This window comes from Microcebus murinus, chromosome 18, assembly GCF_040939455.1.
Source record: "Microcebus murinus isolate Inina chromosome 18, M.murinus_Inina_mat1.0, whole genome shotgun sequence".
Lineage (NCBI taxonomy): Eukaryota > Metazoa > Chordata > Mammalia > Primates > Cheirogaleidae > Microcebus > Microcebus murinus.
Window position 1 is genome coordinate 45,427,361 of NC_134121.1, and position 26,698 is coordinate 45,454,058.

General features: G+C 36.6%; 1 protein-coding gene across 9 annotated transcripts in view; it reads right to left on the reverse strand.

Moving 5' to 3' along the window:
• GPATCH8 (G-patch domain containing 8) overlaps positions 1–26,698 on the reverse strand; it is a 96,369-nt gene that overhangs the window by 31,176 nt on the left and 38,495 nt on the right. For 4 of the 9 annotated variants that reach the window (XM_012786737.2, XM_012786736.2, XM_012786732.2 and 1 more), the window contains 2 exons: positions 9,154–9,221; positions 8,397–8,483 (listed from right to left, as the gene is read on the reverse strand). The exons of 1 other annotated variant lie outside the window; for it this stretch is intronic. In XM_012786737.2, coding sequence (XP_012642191.2) covers positions 8,397–8,483; positions 9,154–9,180 — 114 coding nt within the window. In that variant the 5' untranslated portion in view covers positions 9,181–9,221. Of the gene's footprint in view, positions 1–8,396; positions 8,484–9,153; positions 9,222–11,262; positions 11,308–26,698 lie in introns of all 9 variants that reach the window. 4 more of the 9 variants (XM_075994615.1, XM_012786733.2, XM_012786735.2 and 1 more) reach the window with 2 other exon arrangements.

The window sequence follows — 26,698 nt, forward strand, 5'->3', positions numbered from 1 at the left end:
GGAAAGATGAGAGATACAGAATGGGAAAAGATATGTCAGACAAGTACTAATCTGAAAAGGTTGTGCATTCCTAATATGAAAATTAAAAATCTAAAATGCTCCAAAATCCAAGACTTTTTTGAGCACTGACATGATGTTCAAAGAAAATACTTATTGGAGCAGTTCAGATTCTGGACATTTTGGATTAAGATATTGAACTGATAAGTATGATGCAAATATTCCAAACTCTGAAATCCAGAACACTTCTGGTCCCAAGCATTTTGGATAAGGATGCTCAACCTGTGTTATTATTTCCAGTTTTTTGACTTTTTTATTTTTTCTTTCAATTTCAGTTTGGATAATTTCCATTAACTTGTCTTCAAATTTACTCATTCTATCTTCTGTTTCTAGTCTTCTGATAATAAGCAACTGAACCAATTCTTCACCTTTGATACTGTATTTTTCTTCTTGCTAGGTGATTTAATTCATTTCCTGTGACATTAGATATCCATATGCCGATCTCTCTCAAACCTATATCTCTTGCTGAGACAACCCCACATTCCAGAGTTGAATATTTTGATGGCTATCTTCACTGGCTATACATCAGGCACCACATATTTAAGATACCCCAAATGAAACTCATCCCATCTAGACAATCTGTTCTTTCATCTTTATTTCCTTTATATCTTTCACGTCTAATCAATTACCGGGTATTGTTTTGTTTTGTTTGTTTGTTTTTAGACAGAGTCTTGCTCTGTTGCCCCAGGTAGGGTACAGTGGTGTAATCATAGCTCATTGCAACCCCAAACTCCTGGGCTCAAACGATCCTCTTACCTCAGCCTCCCCAGTAGCTGGGACTATAGGTACATACCACCACACCCAGCTAATTTTTCTATTTTTAGTAGATATGGGGTTTTGCTCTTGCTCAGGCTGGTCTCAAACTCTGGACCTCAAGCAATCTTCCTGCCTCAGCCTCCTAGAGTGCTAGGATTACAGGTCTTAGCCTCCTTGTCTGGCCCAATTACCAGTTTTTTAATCAACCTATTATTAGTATATGACAGAAGGTGGTTAAAAAATATTCCAAGATGTTATATTGCCCATGGGAAAGGTAAAGTAAAATCTGGTAAGTTAGTATATACATTGCAATTTCTAGGGAAACTACTAAAATAACAGTAAGAGTATGATAAAAACAATCAATCCAACAACAAAAAAAGTAAAAATAAAGAGAAAAAGAAGCAGGGGGAAAAAGAACAAAAAGAGAAGGCAAGATGACAGATTTAAATCTAAATATGTCAGAAATGACATTAACTATACTTAGATTAAATGCTCCAATTAAGATACTGGGGAGCCAGGCATGGTGGTTCATGCCTATAATCCCAGCACTTTGGGAGGCTGAGGTGGAAGGATTCCTTGAGGCTAGGAGTTCAAGACAGCCTGGGCAACATAGTAAGACCTTGTCTCTAAAGGGGAAAAAAAAAAAAAAAAAAAAAAGAAAGGAAGAGAGGAGAGGGAGAGGGAGAGGGAGAGGGAGAGGGAGAGGGAGAGGGAGAGGGAGAGGGAGAGGGAGAGGGAGAGGGAGAGGGAGAGGGAGAGGGAGAGGGAGAGGGAGAGGGAGAGGGAGAGGGAGAGGAGAGGGAGAGGAGAGGAGAGAAGAGAAGACCCTAGGGAAAAGAGAGTTTAGAAGACTAGATTTAAAAACTACAAACGTGGCAAATCCGCTGGCTAGGGGAATTTAATAAAATGCTTTTTTGGGGACATCTATTAAGACCATCATATAAAATTTTTCCCTTTAATCTCTTAATGTGGTTGGTTATATAAATTGATTTCTATCACTAAATCAATCTTGCATTTGTGGGTTAACTTGGTCATATCTTGATAGATTTTGTTAGTGTTTTAAGATCTGCAACTGTGTTAGGAATGACAGTGACATATAATTATTCTCTGTACTGTCCTTCTCAGGTTTTAGCATCAAGGTTATACTAGTCTCTCATTAAATGAGCCAGTTTTTCGTTTTCAATTCTCCGGAAGATTAGAAATTGTTGGTTAAAATTAAAATTATTTATTCTGTGAAATTTGATAGAACTCACTAGTTCTATTATTTGGGATTTATAGAAATTTTTTTTTTAAACTACAGATTCAATTTATCTAATAGTTATAGAATTATTCAGCTTTTCTATTTCCTCTTGAATCTATTTTAGCAAGTTTTTTTTAGGAATTTATCCACTTTAATTTTTGCATTTAATGGCATAAAGTTATTCATAATATTTTTATTTAATCTTTGATTGCTCACTACATCTGTAATTATGTCTTTTTTGTTATTGAAATTGGTTTTCTATGTTTCCCCCTTTAATATCACCAGTGTGTCAAAGAACTTTTAGCTTTGTAATTTGTTTTCTGTTTCATTCACTTTTGTTCTTTATTCTTTCTTTTTACATTCTTTGTGTTTATTTTGCTACTCTGTTTCTAACTTTGTGAAAGGAATGTTTACTTCATTTATATCCAACCTTTCTTTTTTTCTAATTAATATAAGCATTTAAGGATGTATATTTGCTATCAATTATCATTCTGCTTTAGCTTACCCTACATCTAGTATTTTCATCTTTCAGTCTAAAATTCTTTCCAAACCACTGTGATTTCTTTGACTGATGGATTATGTAAAAATGTCTCTTAATTTCCAAATACAAGGTCTTTCTTTCTTTCTTCTTTCTTTCTTTCTTTCTTTCTTTCTTTCTTTCTTTCTTTCTTTCTTTCTTTCTTTCTTTCTTTCTTTCTTTCTTTCTTTCTTTCTTTCTTTCTTTCTTTCTTTCTTTCTTTTTTTTTTTTTTTTTTTTTTTTTTTTTTTTTTTTTGAGACAGAGTCTCGCTTTCTTGCCCAGGCTAGAGTGAGTGCCGTGGCGTCAGCCTAGCTCACAGCAACCTCAAACTCCTGGGCTCAGGCGATCCTCCTGCCTCAGCCTCCCGAGTAGCTGGGACTACAGGCACGAGCCACCATGCCCAGCTGATTTTTTTATATTATATATATTAGTTGGCCAATTGATTTCTTTCTATTTTTATGGTAGAGACTGGGTCTCGCTCAGGCTGGTTTTGAACTCCTGACCTTGAGCAATCTGCCCGCCTCGGTCTCCCAGAGTGCTAGGATTACAGGCGTGAGCCACCGCACCCTTTTTCTTTTTTTTGAGACAGAGTCTCACTCTGTTGCCTTGGCTAGAGTGCCATGGCGTCAGCCTAGCTCACAGCAACCTCAAACTCCTGGGCTCAAGCGATCTTCCTGCTTCAGCCTCCCGAGTAGCTGGGACTACAGGCATGCATCACCATGCCTGGCTAATTTTTTCTATATATATTTTTAGTTGGCCAATTAATTACTTTCTGTTTTTAGTAGAGAGGGAGTCTCGCTCTTGCTGAGGCTGGCTTCAAACTCCTGACCTTGAGCGTTCTGTCCTCGTTGGCCTCCCAGAGCGCTAGGATTATAGGCGTGAGCCACCGGGCCTGGCCTGTTTCCAAATACAAGGTTTTTCTTATTACATTTTTAAAATTGATTGTTTTACAGCTTGATAACTTGATTTCATTTCTTTGAAATTTGCTGATACGTGGTTTATGACCCCAGATATAACCAAATAAAATTTTGTTTAAATAAATGTTCCACATGTTTAAAATTTCTTATTTTCAAAGTAATTGGGTACATAGTTCTATATAACCACTAGGTAAAATTTGCTACTTGTGTTGTTCAAATCTTATAAATATCCTTGCTAACTTTTTTTCTCTGCTTTTTCCATCAATTACTGAGAGAGGTATGCTACAATCTCCTAATATCATGATGGTGGATACAACATTTCTCCTTACAGTTCTGTCAGTTTTTGATTTATATATTTTGAGGCAATGCTATTAAGTGTATACAAATTTAATAGTGTTTATCTTAGTGATGAAGTGAACTCTAGCAATAAACTATATACTTTAATGTCTATTTTATCTGACAATAACTACAACCAACTTTGTTTAGATTTGCCTGGTATGTATCTTCCAACCCTTATATTTTCAGCCTGTCTGTAAACTTACATTTTAGGTACATCTCTGATAAACAGCACAGAGTTGGATTTTTTTTTTTTTTTAATTCAGTTTAACAATCTTTGCTCTCTTTACTGGAGGATTTATTTAGTGAAATGGTTTCCAAACGTGTCTGCATATGGGAATCACCTGGGAAATTTGAAAAAATAGTAATGCTTGTGTCCCACCCCTGGAGATTGTAACTTAATCGGTCCAGGGTACACTCTAGGCTTCATGATTTTTAAACATCTCCAGGTGACTGTACTGTACACACAAGTTTGAGAACTAGTGAGTTAGTCTATTCACATTTAATGTAATTACTGTTATGTTTGGTTACTATCTACCACCTTATTTTATGCTTTTAAGTATCCTAAGTTTAATAAATTTCCTTTTCTCTCATTTCTTCTTTCAGATAATCCTAATTCCCTTATTTTCCTCCCAGAGATAATAAAGACCTTAGAACACAAGGACCTTACTTCATTTACTCACTTCCAAACTCATATTATTGCTTTCATGAATTTTAATTCTTGGTTTCTTTTAACCCCATAAGACTGATTTCTTATATAACACTTATTTTACATTTACCTGATTACTTACCATTTTCTGTATTCACCATTCATTCTTATATCTCAAACCTTCTTCCTGGGATCACTTTCCTTCTGAAGTACATCCTTTTATCATTCTTTTTAGTGAAGGTCTCACCAAATCTAGTGGATTCTCACAGATTTTGTTTATCTAAAAATACTTTTATTTCACTCTCATTCTTTTGGTATATGATTTCAGTTGGCATATACTTCTAGGTTGGCAGAAACTTTCTCTGCCTACATCATTCCAGTATCTTCTGGTTTCTGAGAGGGCAGCTTTGAGAAGTAATCAGTTTGTTATTCCTTTAGAGAAAATCATTTTTTCACTAGACCACTTTTAAGATCTCTGCAACTTTACTTTAGTGTCCTAAAGTTTCGAAAGGATGTGTCTACATTTGGATTTTTTTTTTTTATGAGACAGGGTCTTGGCTCTGTTGCACTGGGAGGCTGGTGTGTGGTGGTGAGGTCATAGCTCACTGTAACCTCCAACTCCTGGGCTCAAGTGATCCTCCTGACTCAGCCTCCCAAGGAGCTAGGACTACAAGCACATGCCACCCTACCTGGCCAATTTTTTAAATTTTTTTGTAGAGACTGGATCTCACTATGTTACCCAGGCTGGCCTTGAACTCCTAGGCACAAGCAATCCTCCCGCCCCACCACGCCCATCCTGGATTTTATTTATCTGGTTTGGGATTCTTACATTTCTAATTTGGTATCTTTTGTAAGTGCTAAAAAATCCTAGCCATTATCTCTTCAAATACTATTTCTGCCTCGTTCTTTCTCTTTCTTTTAGAATGTCACTCTTTATATTAGAACTTTTCATTCTATATTCCATGTTTCTTAACTTCCCTTTTACAATTCCATTTGTTTCTAATAAGCACCTGGGAAAATTACCAGTCTGGGATCACTTTAAACTAAAATTGCAATTTGAGGTTTTCTGAACTATCCAGTGAAAATGGATCTCAGATCCAAAGTGAGGACCACTTTGTGGTAATAAAGTCTCAGACAGACAAAAGCTGCTCTGTGAACACTTTTCTGCTTATAAATGATATTATTTTCTTACTAGTCCTTCTGCAGGAAAATGGGAGGTGAGGCAAGTTAACTTGTGGTATACCCTTAAAATAAGACCATAGCCCTTTGAGGTCCCACCTTTATAAGGAGTGCCTATTATGTTCTCTACATGGACAAAGCTCTAGTCTTTTTTCTACAACAACCCCCACGAAGGACTTGACAACTAAAAGCTCGAGTTTGTTGGGTTTGGAAAATGCCATGCTCTTAGTGAAAAAATGATCTTACTGTTCAAATTATCTCATTCGATTTTGGCCTATTAAGTCCTTCCTATCTTGCCCACTCTTACACGTTTTTTGTTTTGTTTTGTTTTTGAGACAGAGTCTCACTCTGTTGCCTGGGCTAGAGTGCAGTGGCATCAGCCTAGCTCACAGCAACCTCAAACTCCTGGGCTCAAGCAATCCTCCTGCTTCAGCCTCCCAAGTAGCTGGGACTACAGGCATGCGCCACCATGCCTGGCTAATTTTTTCTATATGTATTAGTTGGCCAATTTCTTTCTATTTATAGTAGAGAGGGGGTCTCACTCTTGCTCAGGCTGGTTTCGAACTCCTGACCTCGAGCAATCCGCCCGCCTCGGCCTCCTAGAGTGCTAGGATTACAGGCGTGAGCCACCGCACCTGGCCTAAAATAAACTCTTGAGATCCAATGAATGAATGGCAAGTAATGCTGTCATGTTTAGCAACCACAGACTGAATTAAGCAATAAAATAATTGTGTTTGGATGAGACTCTGAATAACTAAAGATACCACATTAAATATATTTTTCAAATTCAGTATTTAAAGGCAGGAAAAAAAGTTCCCCAAAAATACAAGGAGGCTCAGATACTTACCACATATAATGTGGAGGAGGAAGGAGAAGGGCATTTAACTACTAACTGTATTAAAGAAAAAAATTACCTCCCACAGCTGCTATTTCCTAAAATTTCTTTCCATTACTGCTTGGAGTAGGTATAACAAAGAGGTAGAGAAAATGCCTTTTTCTTCATGCACATTCATTTAGAATCTTAAAACAGGTACAATCAACTCTAGATTTATACTTCCTTCACAGAGTCTATAATCACTTAAAAATGATCCAGACAAGCACTAAAAATTCAAAACAGAAACAAACACCTTCAAGTCTTTAGCTAGTTAATTTACTATATACTCAATTTTATATATATCTTAGAAACAAAAGGAAACAACAAATCCTTGATTTCCAAGACTGACAACTGATTCTTATTGCCCAGGTTGGTGTACCACTCCTTTCCCTTTTTCTCACCAATTTAGGAAATTCAAGGTACCTAGACTAAATCCACAGGAAGTTCAAATCAGTTGTAAGACTTCATAAAATCCCTATAGATCTCTGGGTAACTCACCCAATAGACAGACTATACCTTCTCTTCTCCTTTTTATGGTAGAACAGATTTTAAAAAATAAATCCTTTTTCTCTTTTCCCACCTTAAGTATTGTGACCAAAATCAGTTTCTATATGATAATCTTAATCATGCCTATTTCTTATTTTCAAATTTACCTATTTTATGGTAGAGATTAGGCACACTATAACACCTTGAAAGGCATGTTCCTTGGCAGCCTTTTTGAAAGCTAACTTACAACATGTTCTAAACTGCAGTTTTCAATAACTAGCCTCTTTAGAAAGGAAAATACTAAAAGAGCAAATTCAACCTGATACTTGCATAGGACAAGATGAATCTCTGCTTTAGAACTGAGTTTAATTAACAATGAACCAAAAAAAGGTCTCAATTTGTCATTCTTTTTTTTTTTTGAGACAGAGTCTCGCTTTGTTGCCCAGGCTAGAGTGAGTGCCGTGGCGTCAGCCTAGCTCACAGCAACCTCAAACTACTGGGCTCAAGGGATCCGCCTGCCTCAGCCTCCCAAGTAGCTGGGACTACAGGCATGTGCCACCATGCCCGGCTAATTTTTTGTATATATTAGTTGGCCAATTAATTTCTTTCTATTTATAGTAGAGACGGGGTCTCGCTCTTGCTCAGGCTGGTTTCGAACTCTTGACCTCGAGCAATCCGCCCGCCTCGGCCTCCCAGAGAGCTAGGATTACAGGCGTGAGCCACCGCGCCCGGCCTCAATTTGTCATTCTTAAAATACTTCATCCATTAAAAAAAAAAAAAAAAAAAAGATCACCAGCAAACTGGTATTAACTGATCAACACCTAAGTGGACATACAAGAATAACATTTATCCTGTGTCAGGCAGGTGGTGGGGGAGGGGATGGGTATATACATACATAATGAGTGCAATGGGTACCAACTGGGAGATGGGCACGCTTGAAGCTCTGACTTGAGGGAGTAGGGGAGGCAAGGGCAATATACATAACCTTAACATATGTACCCTCATAATATGCTGAAAAATAAATAAATAAAAATAAAATTAAAAAAAAAAGAAAAGCCTTATTAATTGCTAGCAAGCTCTCAAAGCACTCTTAACTAATAATTTTTACTACTACTACTACTTGACTACCTACTGTATACCAGGCATTGTTTTTTTCAAACACACTAATGTAATCTTCTCAACAGACTTATGAGGTAGGTTTTATTTTCTCTGCAGTTTTTACAGAAGCAATAAATAAGAATATAACAGAAACCTGAGATCTACTACTAATCACCACCAAATGTGAAACAAACGCTGTCATGAATGGAGATGCTCTGCACCAAAAATGAGTCTCTCTTCTTCAGTGTGAGCACTCCCCACACAAGAATGGTTTCATTTAAGTACCTTGTACTTTTGTCTCAGCTCTTCCGTGTCTTCTTTTTCCACTTCCAGGACACGGCGACGTTCAGTAGCATCTTCAGCATAATCAAGCTTGACAAAAAATAGATACAATTAGTATTAATTCCTAAAGTACCCCAACATTAGCTATGATAAAGTTATTTATACAATCACAGTATTGTTTGAAAACAAAAAAACCTTTCTATTTTGCTCAGCTACAGCTTGCTTTATTGCCATCCCACAGAGAAAACAGCATGCAAAATAGTTCATTAATCCTTTTATGCTGGTAGTTCCTAATACGCACATCTATGGGTAACAGCCCTCTCACTTCATTGTTCACTACCAAAGAATTAAAAGTAAAGAGAAAATATTTTAAGCAATGAAAAGCAAGTATCACTGATGACAGCTGTACACAACTGTACCAGGGCAAGGCTTCTACCACAGCAAATATTTTAAGAGTTGAGCAACAGTGGCTACCAAAACAAGCACTAGGGCCTGGGTCTAAGTCTGATCTTGCCTTGCTGTATAACCCTGGGCAAACCACTTCTTTGTGTCCCAGTTGAAACGAGGGCATTGTTTACATCCTATATGCCTCAAAAGTAGCACAAAATGAGAATGTAAAATATATTTTTTAGCTGCTCAAAGAAAAATATTAAAACTACATATCATTTGATAAATGCATTATTGCACTGGCATCTGAATTTGGAATTAATATCAATTTTAAATGCCCCATAAAACTCATGAGTTAATGAGATCAATTTACCTCCATTTCCATGCGGCCCATGCCCATAACATCATACTTGACAACGATTGGAATAGGATCTGTTCTCCCTGTAACAGGAACACATAATCAAGGTAAGATGCCAAGTCAAGCCAACAACTCACTTTACACATTGGGTTTGGGTGGTTAGAGATCTTGCCTTGGAGTGCAGAGACCAGAAAGCTACAGTGAACCAAACACAAGCCATTCTCACAGCTTACACCCAAACCCTTCTTTCCTACTTTAAACCCATCTAGCCACCTTGATTGACCTTCCATTTGGGATAGTTCTTGATTACTATGGTAAAATTAAATTAATAAGTAATGCAAAAAGCAATTCTAAGCAATGGCACCAGGAGGTTCAAAATTTTAAACTTTAAAAGTTACTTTTTAAAAAGATCCCTGAATAACTTTCCATCAAGAATCACTTCACTCTGTCCACTGATATCCTCCCACACACACTTTTAAAACTGGTAATAAATATCTCAACTGACATGCTTAAATAGAAAAAGCACATATTCAAACATGATGCAGTACGCTAAATTGTTTTGTTTGTTTTTAAGAGACGCTGTACAATTAAATGGGACTGTGAAAAGTTTAAAGAAAAATGTCCTTAGGGACAAAGAATAGTTTTACTTTTAAACTGGTGCTCTGAAGTCCCATGTCCTAGTGTGGATTTAACACTAGTTGCAGTAATCGGTAAGCTGTGAAAAGGACTAGTTGCGAAGAAAATTGACTTTAAACTAATCGATCTATGCTGGAGATTTTAAAAATAAATGTATATTTAATCCACTCATAACCAGCCAAACAAAGCAAAATGGGGCAGACAAGCACTTTACTACCACAGCTGTTTTACATCACAACTTGCGCTTTTTATTGTGATGTAAGCCCACTGGAAAGAGGACTTACCTTATCCGTTGTACACCTTTAGTGAAAAAACACAATGTTTACTTCCCTTATCATTTCACTCAGGCTGGTGTAAACAATTGGTTTTTTGTTGTTGTTATACACACATATATATTATACCTTTGGGCTAAACACTGAGTTTTGTCAGGCTAATCTGAGGTGCTACCAAAAATAAAAAAGTTTTTTTTTAAATAAATGCCATGATCATGACTGGTTTTGGTCCTGCAGAAAAAAGAAGAAAGAAATCATTTTCAAAATGATCAGCAACTGCTTGTATCCAGTTGCTTTCTATTTGTGGGATTAATTTTTTGTCTTTAAGATGTAATGAAAAACAAATTCAGAAGTTTTACTTATCACCAATATTCCATTATTGTTTTTAAACAATAAATAGGAAGATAATAATTATCAGCAAAAAAAAAACCCCCCAAAAAACTGTTTTAGTAAATAAACATCCCATGCCAGGGGAAAAAAAAAAAAAAAAAGAAAGGAAGAAAGAAAAAGAAAGCTTCTAGAATATAGCCTTCTTTTAGATACCATAAAGACTGCCAGAAAAACAAAATGAAAATGCAACACTACCTTATGCCCAATGGTATAATAAATAAGCAGTGACTGCAATCTTTAGCAAAAGGACCAAATTAAAGACAGGTTATAAAAATGACTTCCTAGGTGCAATATCACTTTCATAACGTCTCAATCAGGGATTTACTGGTAAAAACAAATGGTCCAATGAAAGAATTGAAAAGAAATGTCATAGAAATTTACTTTATTTTGGTATCTTTTTTTGATCTGTCAGAATTAATTTTGTTAAGAATCAAAGTTTTGGTATAAATTCATTACCTCTGTAAACCCCTGTTTATAAACTCTGCATTAGTACTTTTGCCTTCTAAGGCAGTCAAAGTTTGTTTTAATTTATTTATAAATTGCAGTAGCAAGTGCTAGTGCCCATTATATTGTAGGGAAATCAAGTTTTTGACAGTATTAGAATTTAATGTTTTAACTGATTTTGTTGGCATTTCTAACACAAACAGATACATCCCTTCTTAACATTACCCTTTAATGAACAAGGATCAGACAAGTTGCATAAGGAAAGGAAAGGAAAATGAAAAAGACCAAGCAGAAGGATGAAGGCTACAACAGAGAAAGTAAGCCTAACATATTGGTGCACTGATGACAAAAGGAGTAATTCAGTCTGAAAATAAAAAATTACCACTGCTAAGTTTACCATCACCACAACAAGTCCAGGATCATAATGCTGTAAAAAAGAAACACCATTTGTTAGGCAGAAACCATCAGGGTAGGAAACAGGCCTTCTAGCAGGCAGACAGGACGGGGTAAAGTAACAATTGGGCTTTGTCCCTCCCCCAATTTCAGCTGGGGACAGAGGAAGGACATTTTGTGCTGCAGCAGCTGTTCTCATGCTGGTCAGACCAGGGTGTGAGATTTTTGTACTGCTACTTGAGAACATGAACCACCTCCTCTTCAATAATGCAGGGGGTAGGGTGTCAGTTTAAAGAGAGAGAACTAGCTCTAGCTTCCAATCTCTCATTTAACTATTCATTCTGGTAAATCAGTATTCAGGGCCCAAGGTGGGACTTTTCCTTAAAAGAAATCACATCAAAGACTCAATCAGATCAACTGGACAGTGATCAAGTCATTTGTTTCACCAAAAGAACTCTAGGAAGCTTGGGGGAGGAGGGTGTCCTCAAGACCTCTCTAAATATATATAAAACAATTAAGAGGCCTAGAAAATAACCTTAGATCTTTAGTGCTCGAAGAATTTGTACATTTGAATTCTGTTATACATGAATACAACTCGTAAGTGGCTCTCCTCAGAACCTTGCTTTCTGTTAATGAAGACTTCCCAGGCCCACCAAGATCTTTCTGCACACAACAAAGCCAACCTTTGAAGGACAGTGTCAGAGAAACTCCAGAAAAAATGGCATCAAAAGAGCTGTCATATTTAAAATTACTCCACTCAGAGTTAACTCACAGAAAATAAACAGTCTGACTTTCAAAGCGATCTGAAGGTGACATTACTGTCTAGGCCAAGTAGTACTTTCATAATATTATTAAAGAGGATACAGACCAGGGAAAAATCCCGGTGGGAAAAGACACCAAACAGTATATACAGAAAGAGGCTGCAGCATTTAAAAAAAAAAAAAATCCCTCAAGATATTCATTTGCTATCAATGATAAATCCTATCAAAAAGAACATCACTTAAAATACCCGAGTAACAATTTGTAGTGATGACTTTTCGCAAGGTAGGTAGCAACATAACGTCTGTTAATATGTATTCTCTAGAAAACTCAACTTCTTTTTAAAATAAAATGAACTAAGTCCAGGTTCTATATTTACTGGTTTCTTTTAAAGTCAGACAAATATTATTTAAAATCTATTCAAATACTGAGAAATTTTTTGCTGTTTATTTCACTCCAAAGGAGCTTCAACCAGAACACTAAATACCCTTCTTAAAAGAAACTGTCTCCCTCAGTGTCAAAATCTATAGTCACTATGACTGTACTCTGGCCAAATGGAGAAGGAGAAAAGAAAAAAAAAAAAAAAAAAGAAAGCACATGCCAAATCAAGAATGTGCCAACACTGATGTATTCATCTGATGAAAAAACCTGATACTCATATTTTCTAAATCAAAACTTGAAATGATGTTTCACTAACTGGAATTTTACTGTCTGTCTGTATTTTAAAGGGTACTTCTGCTTCTATAATAATAGAAGTTCCTAAATGCTTATATATGTAGGTCTTGCTAAAATGTGAAGGCATTATGACTTATAACTAAAGAGAGAATAAGGGCAAATATAAAAATCCATTGATTGTCTATAGCTACCCTGTCACGGAGAACAATCTCACAAGAATCAGTTTTGATTTTTAAAATGCCTAAGGATATATACCAATCTACAAAAAACTGAACTACAGAGAATTTTTTTTTTTGGAGAAACGCTATTTTTAAAGAGACAAACTCTAGGAATAGAATAACTGAAAAGAATATATTAAAGGACAATCATAATCTAATAATCAGACACATTCAAGAAACAAAAGAAGAAGCTTCTAAGCTGATTAACACACACATGGATTGTTAACAGATATAAGAATACTTGTTGTCTAAGAACACAGTTTATCCCTGCTTCCTTTCCCCTGACAGAGAATTGTTCAACACAAATATTTATAACAAATATTTACTGAGTCCCTACTACATAGTAGGCACTGTTCTAGGCACTGGGCATATAGTGGTGATCAAAAAACAGTGCCATGCCCCATGAATTACCTATAATTAGGCAAAACAATCTTACCAACTTAACTTCTGGCATGAGAAGGGAAGAAAGAACATTTGTGGAACTAATGCATAAGCAGTTCAAAAAGCTTAAAATGTCTAAAGTCATCTTTAAAGACTGACCTTAATAAAGTAGAAGTAAATATAAAAGCCACCAAAAAGTCACAAAATCAACTTCTAAAAGATCAAACTGATAAATGTCAAGAACCTATGCCGACATCTGTAAAGCTATTTATTTATTTCTTCTTTTTTTTTTCTTTTTTTTTAACGTAATCAAGATGTTTGTATTATTTCTTCTTTTAAGTAACTGAAATATATATATGTGAATTCAAGAATAAAGCATTAGATGGATGATTATTCTCTGATTTGCAAAAGTAGTCAAAATAAGACTCTAAATAAAATAAGCCACGTTGGTGCATTTAAATATAATTTCATTTATTAAATCAGTGATCACATACAACTTTCAGAAACACTGAATAAAAAATGGTACATCTATTTCCAAATCAAAGCTTTACTTTTGCATATGTCTCCTTAAAATGATAGTCTTCCGTGGCCTAAAAACAATGATTATTTTCAGCATCATTCAGATATTTTTCTAAGTAACTGTAAGATATATGCTACCTCTCAGGAAACACCGAGCACATTAATTTCTCTACAAAGTTTTTAAGGTTAAAAGAAAGACTTTCTGCTCGAAACAGACTTCAAATTACCCAGTACTACAAAAACTAACTATATTCTTGCCACGGCCTGTTTAATGACGGATATAACAAACAGATTAACTTGATTTTCAAAACGGTTGTTTCCTAAGGCACAGAAGTTTCATTGTGACCTAAAGGAATCTCCATCTGATACTTTCCAAAGTATCAGAGCTGGCTTTCTAGGATAAAATAGTTCAATTTTAATCATATAAGAAAATATAACCAAATATATTAATAAATAGGGACAAAGGTGAGGCAAAAAGGCTTTAGTGAAAGTGTTGCAGAATCAGAATGTTAAGCCTGGAAAGGATATCGCATCCAGGGATGACATGAGATTGTCTAACCCTTAGAAGATGCAATAAAGAGAATTCATGAGGTACTTAACACATTAACTGCCCTGTGAGCTGTATTTAACTCACACTAGTTTTGAGCCCAGGGCCTCCGGAAGCATATGTAACTCATGTCTCCTTACCTCAGGAACCACGCTGGGAGCCACATGAATTATTTTTCAAGTTGCATGTAATTCACACACAGAAAACAATTTAAAAAATTATTTTTTTTAACTAAATTATAAAAGATTTTGTTTTTGAAATTTTTATTCTATTTTTGTAATAACACATCGTGGCTCCAAGGGAAAAAAACAGTTTCTAGTGTGGCAGTTAATGTGTTAAATTTTTTTTAAAATCACCTAAAGGAAATCACACTTTTCTCTGAGATACAACTGTTCTGGTTAAAATTATACTGACTTGCTGAAGGTTAGTCTCATGCTAACCACTATACTAAGATCAATTTATTTTTTAAATGGGAAAATCAATTCAATAAATACACTTTTGAGGTAAAATAGTCCAAAGCATGGGTCTTAAGGGAAAGAAAAAAAAACAATAAAAGGTCCTTAGCGTAGAAAAAAATTGAAGTGTTAATACTTTTGTGTCCTGAGTTTTACTTATGTTTGTGTCCTGAATACCTAACTAACATAGTACATGGGACAGAGTAGCTTTTAACTAAAAACTATTTGTTGTCTCAGAGTGGGTCTGAAACTTGTTCAGCTGTAAATATTTAGTCATCATAGTGCTTTCTGCTTAACATCACAACATACTGATGATTTTAATCGAAGAATTATTTTATCAAGTAGGACACAGGACTGTATTATATAGGTCTACATATCTCAAAAAATACCCAAGCTGTTATAACGGAATATTTGAGTTTTATAATACTGTTCATTAGGCCGGGCGCTGTGGCTCACGCCTGTAATCCTAGCTCTTGGGAGGCCGAGGCGGGCGGATTGCTCAAGGTCAGGAGTTCAAAACCAGCCTGAGCAAGAGCGAGACCCCGTCTCTACTATAAATAGAAAGAAATTAATTGGCCAACTGATATATATATAAAAAATTAGCCGGGCATGGTGGCGCATGCCTGTAGTCCCAGCTACCTGGGAGGCTGAGGCAGAAGGATCACTCGAGCCCAGGAGTTTGAGGTTGCTGTGAGGTAGGCTGACGCCACGGCACTCACTCTAGCTTGGGCAACAAAGTGAGACTCTGTCTCAAAAAAATAAAAAAATAAAAAAATAATACTGTTCATTAGAAGCTTGTTCAATTTGTTTTTTGTCATCACTCACCAGTAGTCAAAGGGAAGCACGCATCAAATGTTTAATAAAAAATACTTGAGAAAGAACTTAAACTCAGTATCTGTCGACAAAAAACTTTTATAAAAATCTGAATTGGAAAGTTGCTTCAACCAATTTCAGTGATGGAAAATCTCAAGTTAGCTCTCATAATAATGATTTTCCAGGAAATTAGTTTAGGGTAACTAGTTTATTCAAAATTCTGAAAACACTGGCCGGGCGCGGTGGCTCACGCCTGTAATCCTAGCTCTCTGGGAGGCCGAGGCGGGCGAATCGCTCGAGGTCGGGAGTTCGAAACCAGCCTGAGCAAGAGCGAGACCCCGTCTCTACTATAAATAGAAAGAAACTAATTGGCCAACTAATATATATAGAAAAAATTAGCCGGGCATGGTGGCTCATGCCTGTAGTCCCAGCTACTTGGGAGGCTGAGACAGAAGGATCGCTTGAGCCTAGGAGTTTGAGGTTGCTGTGAGCTAGGCTGACGCCACGGCACTCACTCTAGCCTAGGCAACAAAGCAAGACTCTGTCTCAAAAAAAAAAAAAAAAAAAAAAAAAAATTCTGAAAACAATTTTCCCTTTTTTAAAAAACAGTCCCTAGTGAAAACTAATTAGTACACTCCTATGCACATGTAGGTGGATCAAAAATTACCAAATTACTCCAATCTACATAGACATTTCTTAATTAAAGAATCCAAAAGAATGTCACATCTCTTAAAGAATCCAAAAATGCCACTTTTAAAGGGCAGCAACATGGAACTGAGGGGATCTGAATTATAGTTCTCTTATTAATTGGGCATGTGATATATTGTTATGTTAGTTTCATGATCCCAAACTAAAGGAGTTAGACAGACCAGTTTATGTGGTTCATTTCAATTCTGAAGTTTGAAGAGTAGAAAATATTTGAGTAAAAATATTTGGGGGAACTATGTAGACAGTGGCCAATCCTATGGTATTGTAAGAATCCAACAATCAAATGCCTTCTTAAGAACTATATTATCTTACTACTGGTTACATTTTCCATAACTACACTGAGAATTTTTTACTATTCCAGTATCATTCTATAACCCTAAAAGACTTTCCAGTTTCATTTAAACTTTCTATAATAACCCTCCCGACAATTTCATTTTTAATTTCCTTCTATATTTTTCTACGTGGTCCCTACAAAGGCTGGGCTACAAATCTCAGTTCTCCAACAAGAGATATTATCTAAACATCCGTGTAAATTTTGACAACTAGAGCCGGAGTCTCAGCAGCCTTACCTGCAAAATAAAAATATTATCCTACTTTTAGGACAGTATATAGGATCAAAGAGATAACAAATGAAAGAAGCTTTTTAGAATGCTCCTCAAGGCTTCAGAAAATTAAAAAAAAGTTAGTATTCTTTTTATTTCCAAATTTGGGGTTTTTGAAAATAAATACCTCAAAATCAAAGATACTCTAAAACAGAAGCTATGATAAATTCTAGATGTTTTACATACAATTTGGTGGTAATGAAACCCCATTTACAGATGGAAAAAATTATTACCTAGGATGGATATTCAAAGTGTTACTCAAAGTCCTTCCCATATATTATTCCATCAAGCAAATTAGCAACTACTGAGTTTGATTTTTTTTTCTTTTTTTGAGACAGAGTCTCACTCTGTTGCCTAGGCTAGAGTGCTGTGGCCTAGCTCACACAACCTCAAACTCCTGGACTCAAGCGATTCTCCTATCTCAGCGTCCTGAGTAGCTAGGACTACAGGTGTGCACAACCATATCTGGCTAACTTCTTTCTATTTTTAGTAGAGATGGGGTCTCACTCTTGCTGAGGCTGGTCTCAAACTCCTGAGCTCAAGTGATCCTCTGGTCTCGGTCTCCCAAAGTGCTAGGATTACAGGTGTGAGCAACCACACCTGGCAGACTATTGAGTTTGAAAAGCAATGTTATACAAATATTAAAACATGCCAAAATAATGAATTTAAAGAAACAATTTTAGCAAGACTTTATCCAAATTAAACATATAGTTCAGGTTATCTAAGGAAATTAATTTAGGGCCAGACACAGTGGCTCACGCCTGTAATCCTAACACTCAGGGAGGCTGAGGCGGAAGGACTGCTTGAGCTCAGGAGTTCAAGATCGGCTGTGCAAGAGTGAGACCCATTCTCTACTGAAAATAGGAGTATTAACTGGGTGTTGTGGTGCACACCTGTACTCCCAGCTACTTGGGAGGCTGAGGCAGGAGGATCGCTTGAGTCTAAGAGTTTCAGGTTGCTGTGAGCTACGATGACACCACTGCACTCTACCCAGGGTGATACATTTTGCATGAGTAAAAGAACCAACTGTCCACCCTACTTGCTATAATGAAGGTGATTTGCTTAGAAGCCTATTTGACTCATATGGTCCAAAGCAATTGTTTTCTAGTCACATCCATTCCATTTGCATTTTAATTTTGGAGGGAGGAGCTTATTTAACATATAATTTCCTGAACCCTAACCTAGATCCCTTAGTTGTGCTGGTCAGAATCTACATTTTTAACAAGCACTAAAATGATTCTGCTGAGAACCCTAAGTCTAATGAAAACACCACTGAAAGAGAGGTCAGAAGAATTGGGCTGTAATCATAGCTCTTATCCTTAGTGGTTTTAACTCAGATATTAACACTTAAATTTCTCAATCTTTTAAGTGGCATTATATCCGTCTTTATATACTGAGGAGACAAGTAAGAGAGACACACAGGTATAGGCCGGGTGCCATGGCTCACACCTATAATCTTAGCACTCTGAAGGCCAAGGAGTATTGCTTGAAGTCAGTAGTTCAAGAACAGCCTGAGCAAGAGTGAGACTGTCCCTACAAAAAATAGAAAAATTAGCTGGGTGTGGTGGCATGGACTGTAGTCCTAGCTATTTGTGAGGCCAAGGTAGGAGAATTGCTTGAGCCCAGCCCAGGAGTTTGAGGTTGCAATGACCTATGATGAAGCCACTGCACTGCAGCCTGGGCAACAAAGGGAGACTTTGTCTCAAAAAAAAGAGGAGAGGAGAGGGGAGGGGAGGAGAGGGGAGAGAGGAGAGGAGAGGAGAGGGGAGAGGAGACAGGAGGGGAAGGGGGAGGGGAGAGGGGAGGGGAGAGAGGAGGGTAGGGGAGGGGGAGGGGAAGGGAGAGGGGAGGGGAAGGAAGGGGGAGGGGAGGAGAGGGGAGGGGGAGGGGAGGAGAGGAGAGGGGAAGAGGAGGGGAGGGGAGGAGAGGGGAGGGGGAGGGAAGGGGAGGGGGGAGGGGAGAGGAGAAGAGAGGAGGGGAGGGGAGGGGAGGAAAGGGGAGAGGGGAGGGGAGGAGAGGAGAAAGATGTGGGTATATAAAACATATATGCCATGATATTTAATTCCTGAAACCCTCCAAAACTTTTCAAAATGTGGGTATATTGAGCATAGTTGCAGAGCTACAATTTAAACCCAAGCCAAATTTAAAATGAGGGCACAGTGGTAACCTGTGGGTCAAATACAAGCCTGGTATACGTTTTGTTTATTTTACATTATTTTAAACTTCAAGCCAACATTTATCAATTAGAAAATTTCACAGAAAAAATATGAATTTCTGGCTCCCTTTAAAATTTCAGAAGATCTGGAACACTGATGCTACAATCTTAATCAGCAGGTACTGAGTGGCAATTATTACTCTCTAAACATGGAACATCTCATACCACTTCCTATTATCTCACATTCAGTCAGCTTCAACCATGTTATGTTACCACCTGGCCCCAACTTCTACTTCAAGGTCTACATTCTTTGCTCCCTCCTTCTGAACTCCCACTGGATTTTCTCATTTGAGAGCTATCTATTTCAAAGGTTTGGGAAGATACATTGAAAATGGAAATACTGGATTTTTTTTTTTTCAGAGACAGGGTCTCACTCTGTATGTAAACCCATCCTGGAATACACAGGCACAATAACAGCTCACTAACATTGAACTTCTGGGATCAATCCTCCCAACTTAGCCACCCGAGTAGCTAGGACTACATGCATACACAACTGTGCCTACCTAATTTTTTTTATTTTTTGTAGAGATGGGGTCTCACCATATTGCCCAGGCTGGTCTCAAACTCTTGGCCTCAAGCTATCCTCCTGCCTCAGCCTCCTAAGTGCTGAGATTACAGGCATGGGCCACTGTACCTGGTAAAAGATTAGATTCAAAACTAGTAAACTACATTTATATAAGAAAGAATATTATTTTGTTCTCTGTTTTTGAGACAGGGTCTTGCTCTGTCAGCCAGGCTGCAGTGTAGTTGCACTGTTGTAGCTGAATGCAGCCTCCAACTCCTGGGCTCAAGCAATCCTCCTGCCTCAGCTGCCCCCCAACAAATAACTGGGACACGCCCAGCTAATTTTCTTATTTTTTGTAGAAATGGGGGTCTCGTTATTGCCGAGGCTGATCTTTAACTCTGATAAGGTCTGATCTTTAACTTCTGGCATCAAGCCATCCTCCTGCCTTGGCCTCCCAAAGTGCTGGGGTTACAGATGTGAGCCACCATGCCCAACCTGTTCTCTTTTCTAAATGCTTAAGTCCCATTATTTTGAATTTTGGCAGTAATTTTTTAATTAACTCTTTTATCTTTTTCTTTAATAAAATAGATTTCTTATAAAACATACTTTTTGCTTTGTATTCTTATCATTTTTACATTTCATCCTACTTCAAAATACCAGTACTTCTCATGGAAGAATGAAGAGATTCCAATAATGCATAGATACCTATGTTCCATGTATCTGTTAGCAAGTGTAGATGGACAGATGTGAAATAGTTGCTTGCTTCCTTATTCTCACAGAGACTTTTCACTTCCTAATCATTAAAGAAATAAATTGAAATTCTAAGTTAAGCTGCTCAATTTTCTATTAAGCCCTCACAGTTAACTTTCACTTCAGAATTTCAATAGTCATTCTACTGTATTAAATTTGTTACATTTGTCTCCAGATAAGCATAAGCCTCGGCAGGATAGATGTTATATCTTATTCACTGTTGAAGACTTAGTACAGATTTGGCTCATTCTAAGGATTCAATAAACATAAGCAGAATACAAAACAAGAAAAGCAACAACAGAGAGCACATGAATACACAGTAATTACTATCCTATAGGAGCTCATAGTCTAATATGAGTAATAGAGACACATAAACAAAAATTATACAAGATAGAATATTTTAAAATGCCACAGGAGGGAAATATAAAATGTAAGAAGAAACCTGTGAGGAAATAAAAGTATGAGACAGAAATTACAGTATTCACCTCCCCCCCAGACAATAACTATCCCTAAAAATTTGGCGAAAGTTCTTGCCAATTAATTTAGCCTTAAGTTTCTAGTGAATTTATACTAATCATGAATAATATATATGACCACTTCAAGTGCTCTAAGAAAATACATCACATTCAGAGTTAACTCCCATTTTTCTCACCAGAATAACTACTGTGTATTTCAATTCTGTAGTACTGGTGTTTCTCACTACCATCCCTTCTGTCTAGGAAACAGAAGTGAGTTAGCACCTATAATATAGGTACATTATAGCATGTTGATTAAAAGCACAGATTTTGGCACCATCATTCTACCACTTGATATAAGAGCTTTGGCAAATTATTGTTCAGAATATCAATTTCCTCCTCTATAAAATGGGAATCATATCTACATCAAAGAGAATTTAAATTTGATTACCCATGTACAAGCACTCAGCAAACATTTAAATGCTGGCTACTATAAAGTAACACTAAATACAGTGAATAGGAGCTTGTTAGTTAGACACATGTATGAACTGACTATATACTGGGCTTCATAGTTGATTTGTTTTAGCATCTTTCATATCTGTATGTTCTTTTCCATTTCCATTGCTATCATTCTATCGTAAGCTCTTATCTATTCATACCCAGACAACTTTCTAAATGGTTTTCCATCTCCATCTTCAGACATACTTTTACTAGGCTAGTATTTTATTTCCACTACAAATTTTTTCTGGCTGGTATAATGGAAAGAGCATTAGATTGTAAAACAAAGAATTTGCATTTGGGTTTCTACACTATCACCAAGCCATTTTGGAATCCTAAACCTAAATTTCTTCATCTGTAAATGACGTTTAGATTCAATTACCTTTAATATCTCTTCTTGCTATAAACGTCTATACCTCTCCTCTGATTGAAAATTGCTTTTGGCTTACAAAATAAATTGGAGCAGTATTAAAGCCTTCCATATTCAGTGTGCTAGTTAAAAGCATGAGTTTTTGAGCCCAAAAGACCAAAGTTTGAACCCTGATTCTGTAGTTTATTTGCTTATCCTTGGGCAACTTACTGGGCGCTTCTCTACGTCTCAGTTTCTTCTACAAAATGGAAAATAACAGTAATTACCTCACAAGGTTGTTATAAGAATTAAATAAGATATTTGGTAAGTGCTTAGCACATAGTAAACAATAAATATGAGATTTGTATCTATTCTAACCAATCTCTCATTACTGCCTTCTAGTTATAGTTTTCAAACTATTCCTGGAGACCTAGAACTCTGCTTCAACCAAAACTACTGTGTGAGTTTCCCTCTTTCTCTTTTACATATTGAGGTTTCACAATTGAAAAAATGTATTTGGAGTGGTTCCTTCTGTTAAAAAATATATGAAATCCACTGCACTATGGATAGTCTCTGCTCCAACTAGCTATGCCTACTTTGTCAACTGCCACTACACCTGGTAAACATTAGTATATCCTGTCTTTGGTAAAAGCTATTCCTCCCTCCTCAAGAATTCTCTGTGAAATCTTCCTTAGTCATTCCTTCTTTTGAGCTCTTAGAGCATTTACTCTTAGGGGTTTCCCCTTTTATCTCCCAAAATAAATGGCAAACTCTCTGAAAGTAAGAGCAGTATCTTATAACATTATATATCCCCTTATTTATGGTTTCCTGAACAGTAAGTGTTCAATAAATGTGCAACTAATTCTTTACCAGTGAGTGCCTCTTGTAAAGTATCCTACCATGATTAATATCCAATGTGTGGTTTCACTCTGTCTTTTCTAACTAAAAATAGGTACTAGAACAATAAAATAGCCAACTACACGTATCTGTGCTAAATCTTCATTTGAAAGTTTTGCCACCTTTTTTTTTTAATAGAGACAGAGGTCTTGCTATGTTGCTCAGGCTGGACTTGAACTCCTGAGCTCAAATGATCCTCCCACATCAGCCTCCTAAAGTAGCTAGGAACACAGGCATGTGCCATTGTATCTGGCTTCCACTCCTTGCTGATTGCTATTTGGCCACAACTTAACTCACATTTAATGTTTTTTTTTTTTTTTTTGGAGACAGAGTCTCATTCTGTTGTCCAAGCTATACTGCAGTGGCATCATCATAGCTCACTGCAGCCTCCAACTCCTAGGCTCAAGTGATTCTCCTGCCTCAGCCTCCTGAGTGGCTGGGACTACAGGTCACACCACCAAGCCCAGCTAATTTTCATTTTCGTTTTTGTAGAGATGTGACCTTGCTATCACCCAGGCCGGTCTTGAACTCCTGGAGGATCAAGAGATCCTCCCACTTCTGCCTCCCCATGTGCTAGGATCTTTAAATGCGACAATCTCTGTGCTGAGAAACAAGTAGTCTCTTTTTATACAGTGTCTGAGTTCACCATTCCCCTTCTATCTCCTCTCCTCCAATCCCTTCCCTTTACTGTTTTAGCCCTAAAACCTAGATCTCTTACTGTAGTCTACCAACTCTGACTAATTTAGATTATTCTCTGGGCCTCATCTCTATTGCTTATATTTTTCCACTAAGGTCAAAGGCTCTATAGAACCTGTATCTTACTAAATTTGATTTAGTGAATAATTTGATTTGTAAAATTTGATTTGTGAATAAATAAAATTATGCTTGCCTTTGGCAACTGTATAAATACTCCAAGTCCCATTTAATAAGTGCAGAGGCTATTATGGCTACATGCTCCTTTGGGTAGATCAGCTGTGTGTATAACTTAGCCTTTCTGACAATCCGTACCTTGCTTTGTGATCTGGGGGGAGCTACATGTTTCCTGTCCTCCCCCAACCCACTCCTGTTTTCAGTATCAGTATTTTCTGAGAAGAAAAAAATGTATAAAGGTAGAAACACTGATTTCAAAGTCAGGCTTACATTTGAATGGCAGAGACTTAACAGCTATGTGACCATTCCAAAACTGTTTCACTTTATAAAATGAGCCCACTAATACCTATTTCATTAAATGGGACAATGCAAAACATCTAGATTCTAGATCAGTATTTGGCACATAATGTGTACGCAGTGTTATTTCCTTTTTCCAAAGGAAAACATAAATTTCAAAGGGAAAATTAAGTAGAAGGACAACTTAGCTTTTGCAAAGACCCTATCCATAAAAATATATCTATGTCACTATAATATTAAGGGGAAGCTGTTTTTTCTCAACCAAAGAATGGGTTTTCTTAAGAAGTTAGTGAAGTTTTAAAGACCAACATTCTGATTTTAAAATAAAGTCAAAATTGTAACACTACATATTTCTACTCTACTGTACTGAATTCCAAGTCTAGTTTTCCTTTAGTCATGAAATATAGCATAAACATTGTTGAGACCTATCCAATGGAGGCCTTACCCTACTAAATTCACCATTTATTTCCTAGAGTGAGAAGGGGGTATACATACATAAAACCAAAGAAATAGACCCAACTCTGCTCTGCTTTGATTCTGCCTACTCTAGGTCTTTTCTGAAACAATTATTTTCTACATTTTTTGAATAGTAATACAAGTATATAATATCAAACTCCAAAAAATACATTAAAAAAGCAACTCAGTTTCCCTCAGAGATCCATCTTTACAAAGATTTTTTTCTGCATGGTCAAACAAACACAAACATAAATATACAGGCACAGCTGTATGCCTACAGAATATACTCTTAAAGTTTCACAGTAGAATGTCTTAGTTTTAATACCAGAACTAACAGAATGTTCATCTCTCTCAACACATTTTCAGCCAATAATTTTATATGATAAAGTTTTAATGTTTCGGCCGGGCGCGGTGGCTCACGCCTGTAATCCTAGCTCTCTGGGAGGCCAAGGCGGGCGGATTGCTCAAGGTCAGGAGTTCGAAACTAGCCTGAACAAGAGTGAGACCCCGTCTCTACTATAAATAGAAAGAAATTAATTGGCCAACTAATATATATAGAAAAAAATTAGCTGGGCATGGTGGCGCATGCCTGTAGTCCCAGCTACTCGGGAGGCTGAGGCAGGAGGATTGCTTGAGCCCAGGAGTTTGAGGTTGCTGTGAGCTAGGCTGATGCCATGGCACTCACTCTAGCCTGGACAACAAAGCGAGACTCTGTCTCAAAAAAAAAAAAAAATTTAATGTTTCAATCTCAAAAACTTAATACAATGTTCTTAAAAAGATGAGTGAGGAATCTGGAAACACATTTCAAATAAAATATAGAACTCTGAAAAAGCTACTTCAGTATCAACAAAAGGGATGTATGTACACATTATTGCACAAAAAGCAACTGTGTGTTAATAACCATAACAATTACTTATTAATCAGGAAGAAAAGTTTAAGTATTTTATATCCTAAATTTTTTAAAAATTTTACCCATAGGTGGCTTTCTATGTCAGTTGTTTTGAGAACTAGTTAAAAATTGGACTTGACATGCAATCCATTTAAAATAATGGAAATAGATTCCCAGGTAAGGTTTTCACAAAGAAAGTCTGATTTTCAGGAACAAAATACTAATATTAAGCAGGAGATGCATATACCTATAGATTTATTACCATTTAACACAAATGTTAGTTTACACACTGTTCTGCACCTTGTTTTCACTTAATATGTTAGAAATTGTTCTATGCATATTGAGTATATTCCAAACTACTTCAGTCCTTTGAAAGCTGCAGTTTCCCTTTATACCATTTTAGTATTCTATTTCTTCAAACCTAAAATGCCAATAACCATAAAACACATTATTTTATGTGTCACTAAGAAATTTAAAGGCTGCCAATTATAAAACTATAATACCACTGATAAGATGCATCTGATTTTAGCTTTATTAAAATACAAAAAAGATGTCTTAGAATCAATGACATGTGGTGGACTGTTTCCAATCTTTTGTTATATTAATTATATATTAATCTTTTGATATAATGAATACCCTCAATCATATATTATTTTTTGCATTACAAGAATTTAAGTTTAGGCTAGATAATTAGAATTGTTGGATTCAAGGATACATGCATTTTAATTTTTATCCAATTATTCTCTGTAGTGGTTTTACCAATTTATATTCTCATTGTTATAATATAACTAACTACATGTTTTCCCCTAATCTGACTAGGCTAATTTTTTTTTTTATCTTTTCCTATTCAAGTGATTATCTTGTAGTTTAATAAACACATCTCTTACTACAAGAAGGGTTACTTTTCTGTACATAGTGTTCATCTACCCTTTTCTATTTACTTTGTATACTTTGTGATAAGTATTTCTCAAACTGATAAATACATGAAGAAAAGTCCTTAGATTATAAGATATCACAGATATGTTTTTTGACTCAGTTTATGATGTAATACAGCCAAAGTTATCCTTTTCTTAATGGCTTCTAGGTTTTGGGTTAAACTTGGAAAAGCTTTTCTAACTCAAAAATTATTTTTAAAATAATTCTACCATGGCCGGGCGCTGTGGCTCACGCCTGTAATCCTAGCTCTTGGGAGGCCGAGGCGGGCGGATTGCTCAAGGTCAGGAGTTCAAAACCAGCCTGAGCAAGAGCGAGACCCCGTCTCTACTATAAAAATAGAAAGAAATTAATTGGCCAACTGATATATATATAAAAAATTAGCCGGGCATGGTGGCACATGCCTGTAGTCCCAGCTACTCGGGAGGCTGAGGCAGGAGGATCGCTTGAGCCCAGGAGTTTGAGGTTGCTGTGAGCTAGGCTGATGCCACGGCACTCACTCTAGCCTGGACAACAAAGCGAGACTCTGTCTCAAAAAAAAAAAAAAAATAATAATAATAATAATAATAATTCTACCATTGCTCATCCTAATAATTTTTTTTTTTTTTTTGGTAAGAAATGGGGTCTGGCTGTG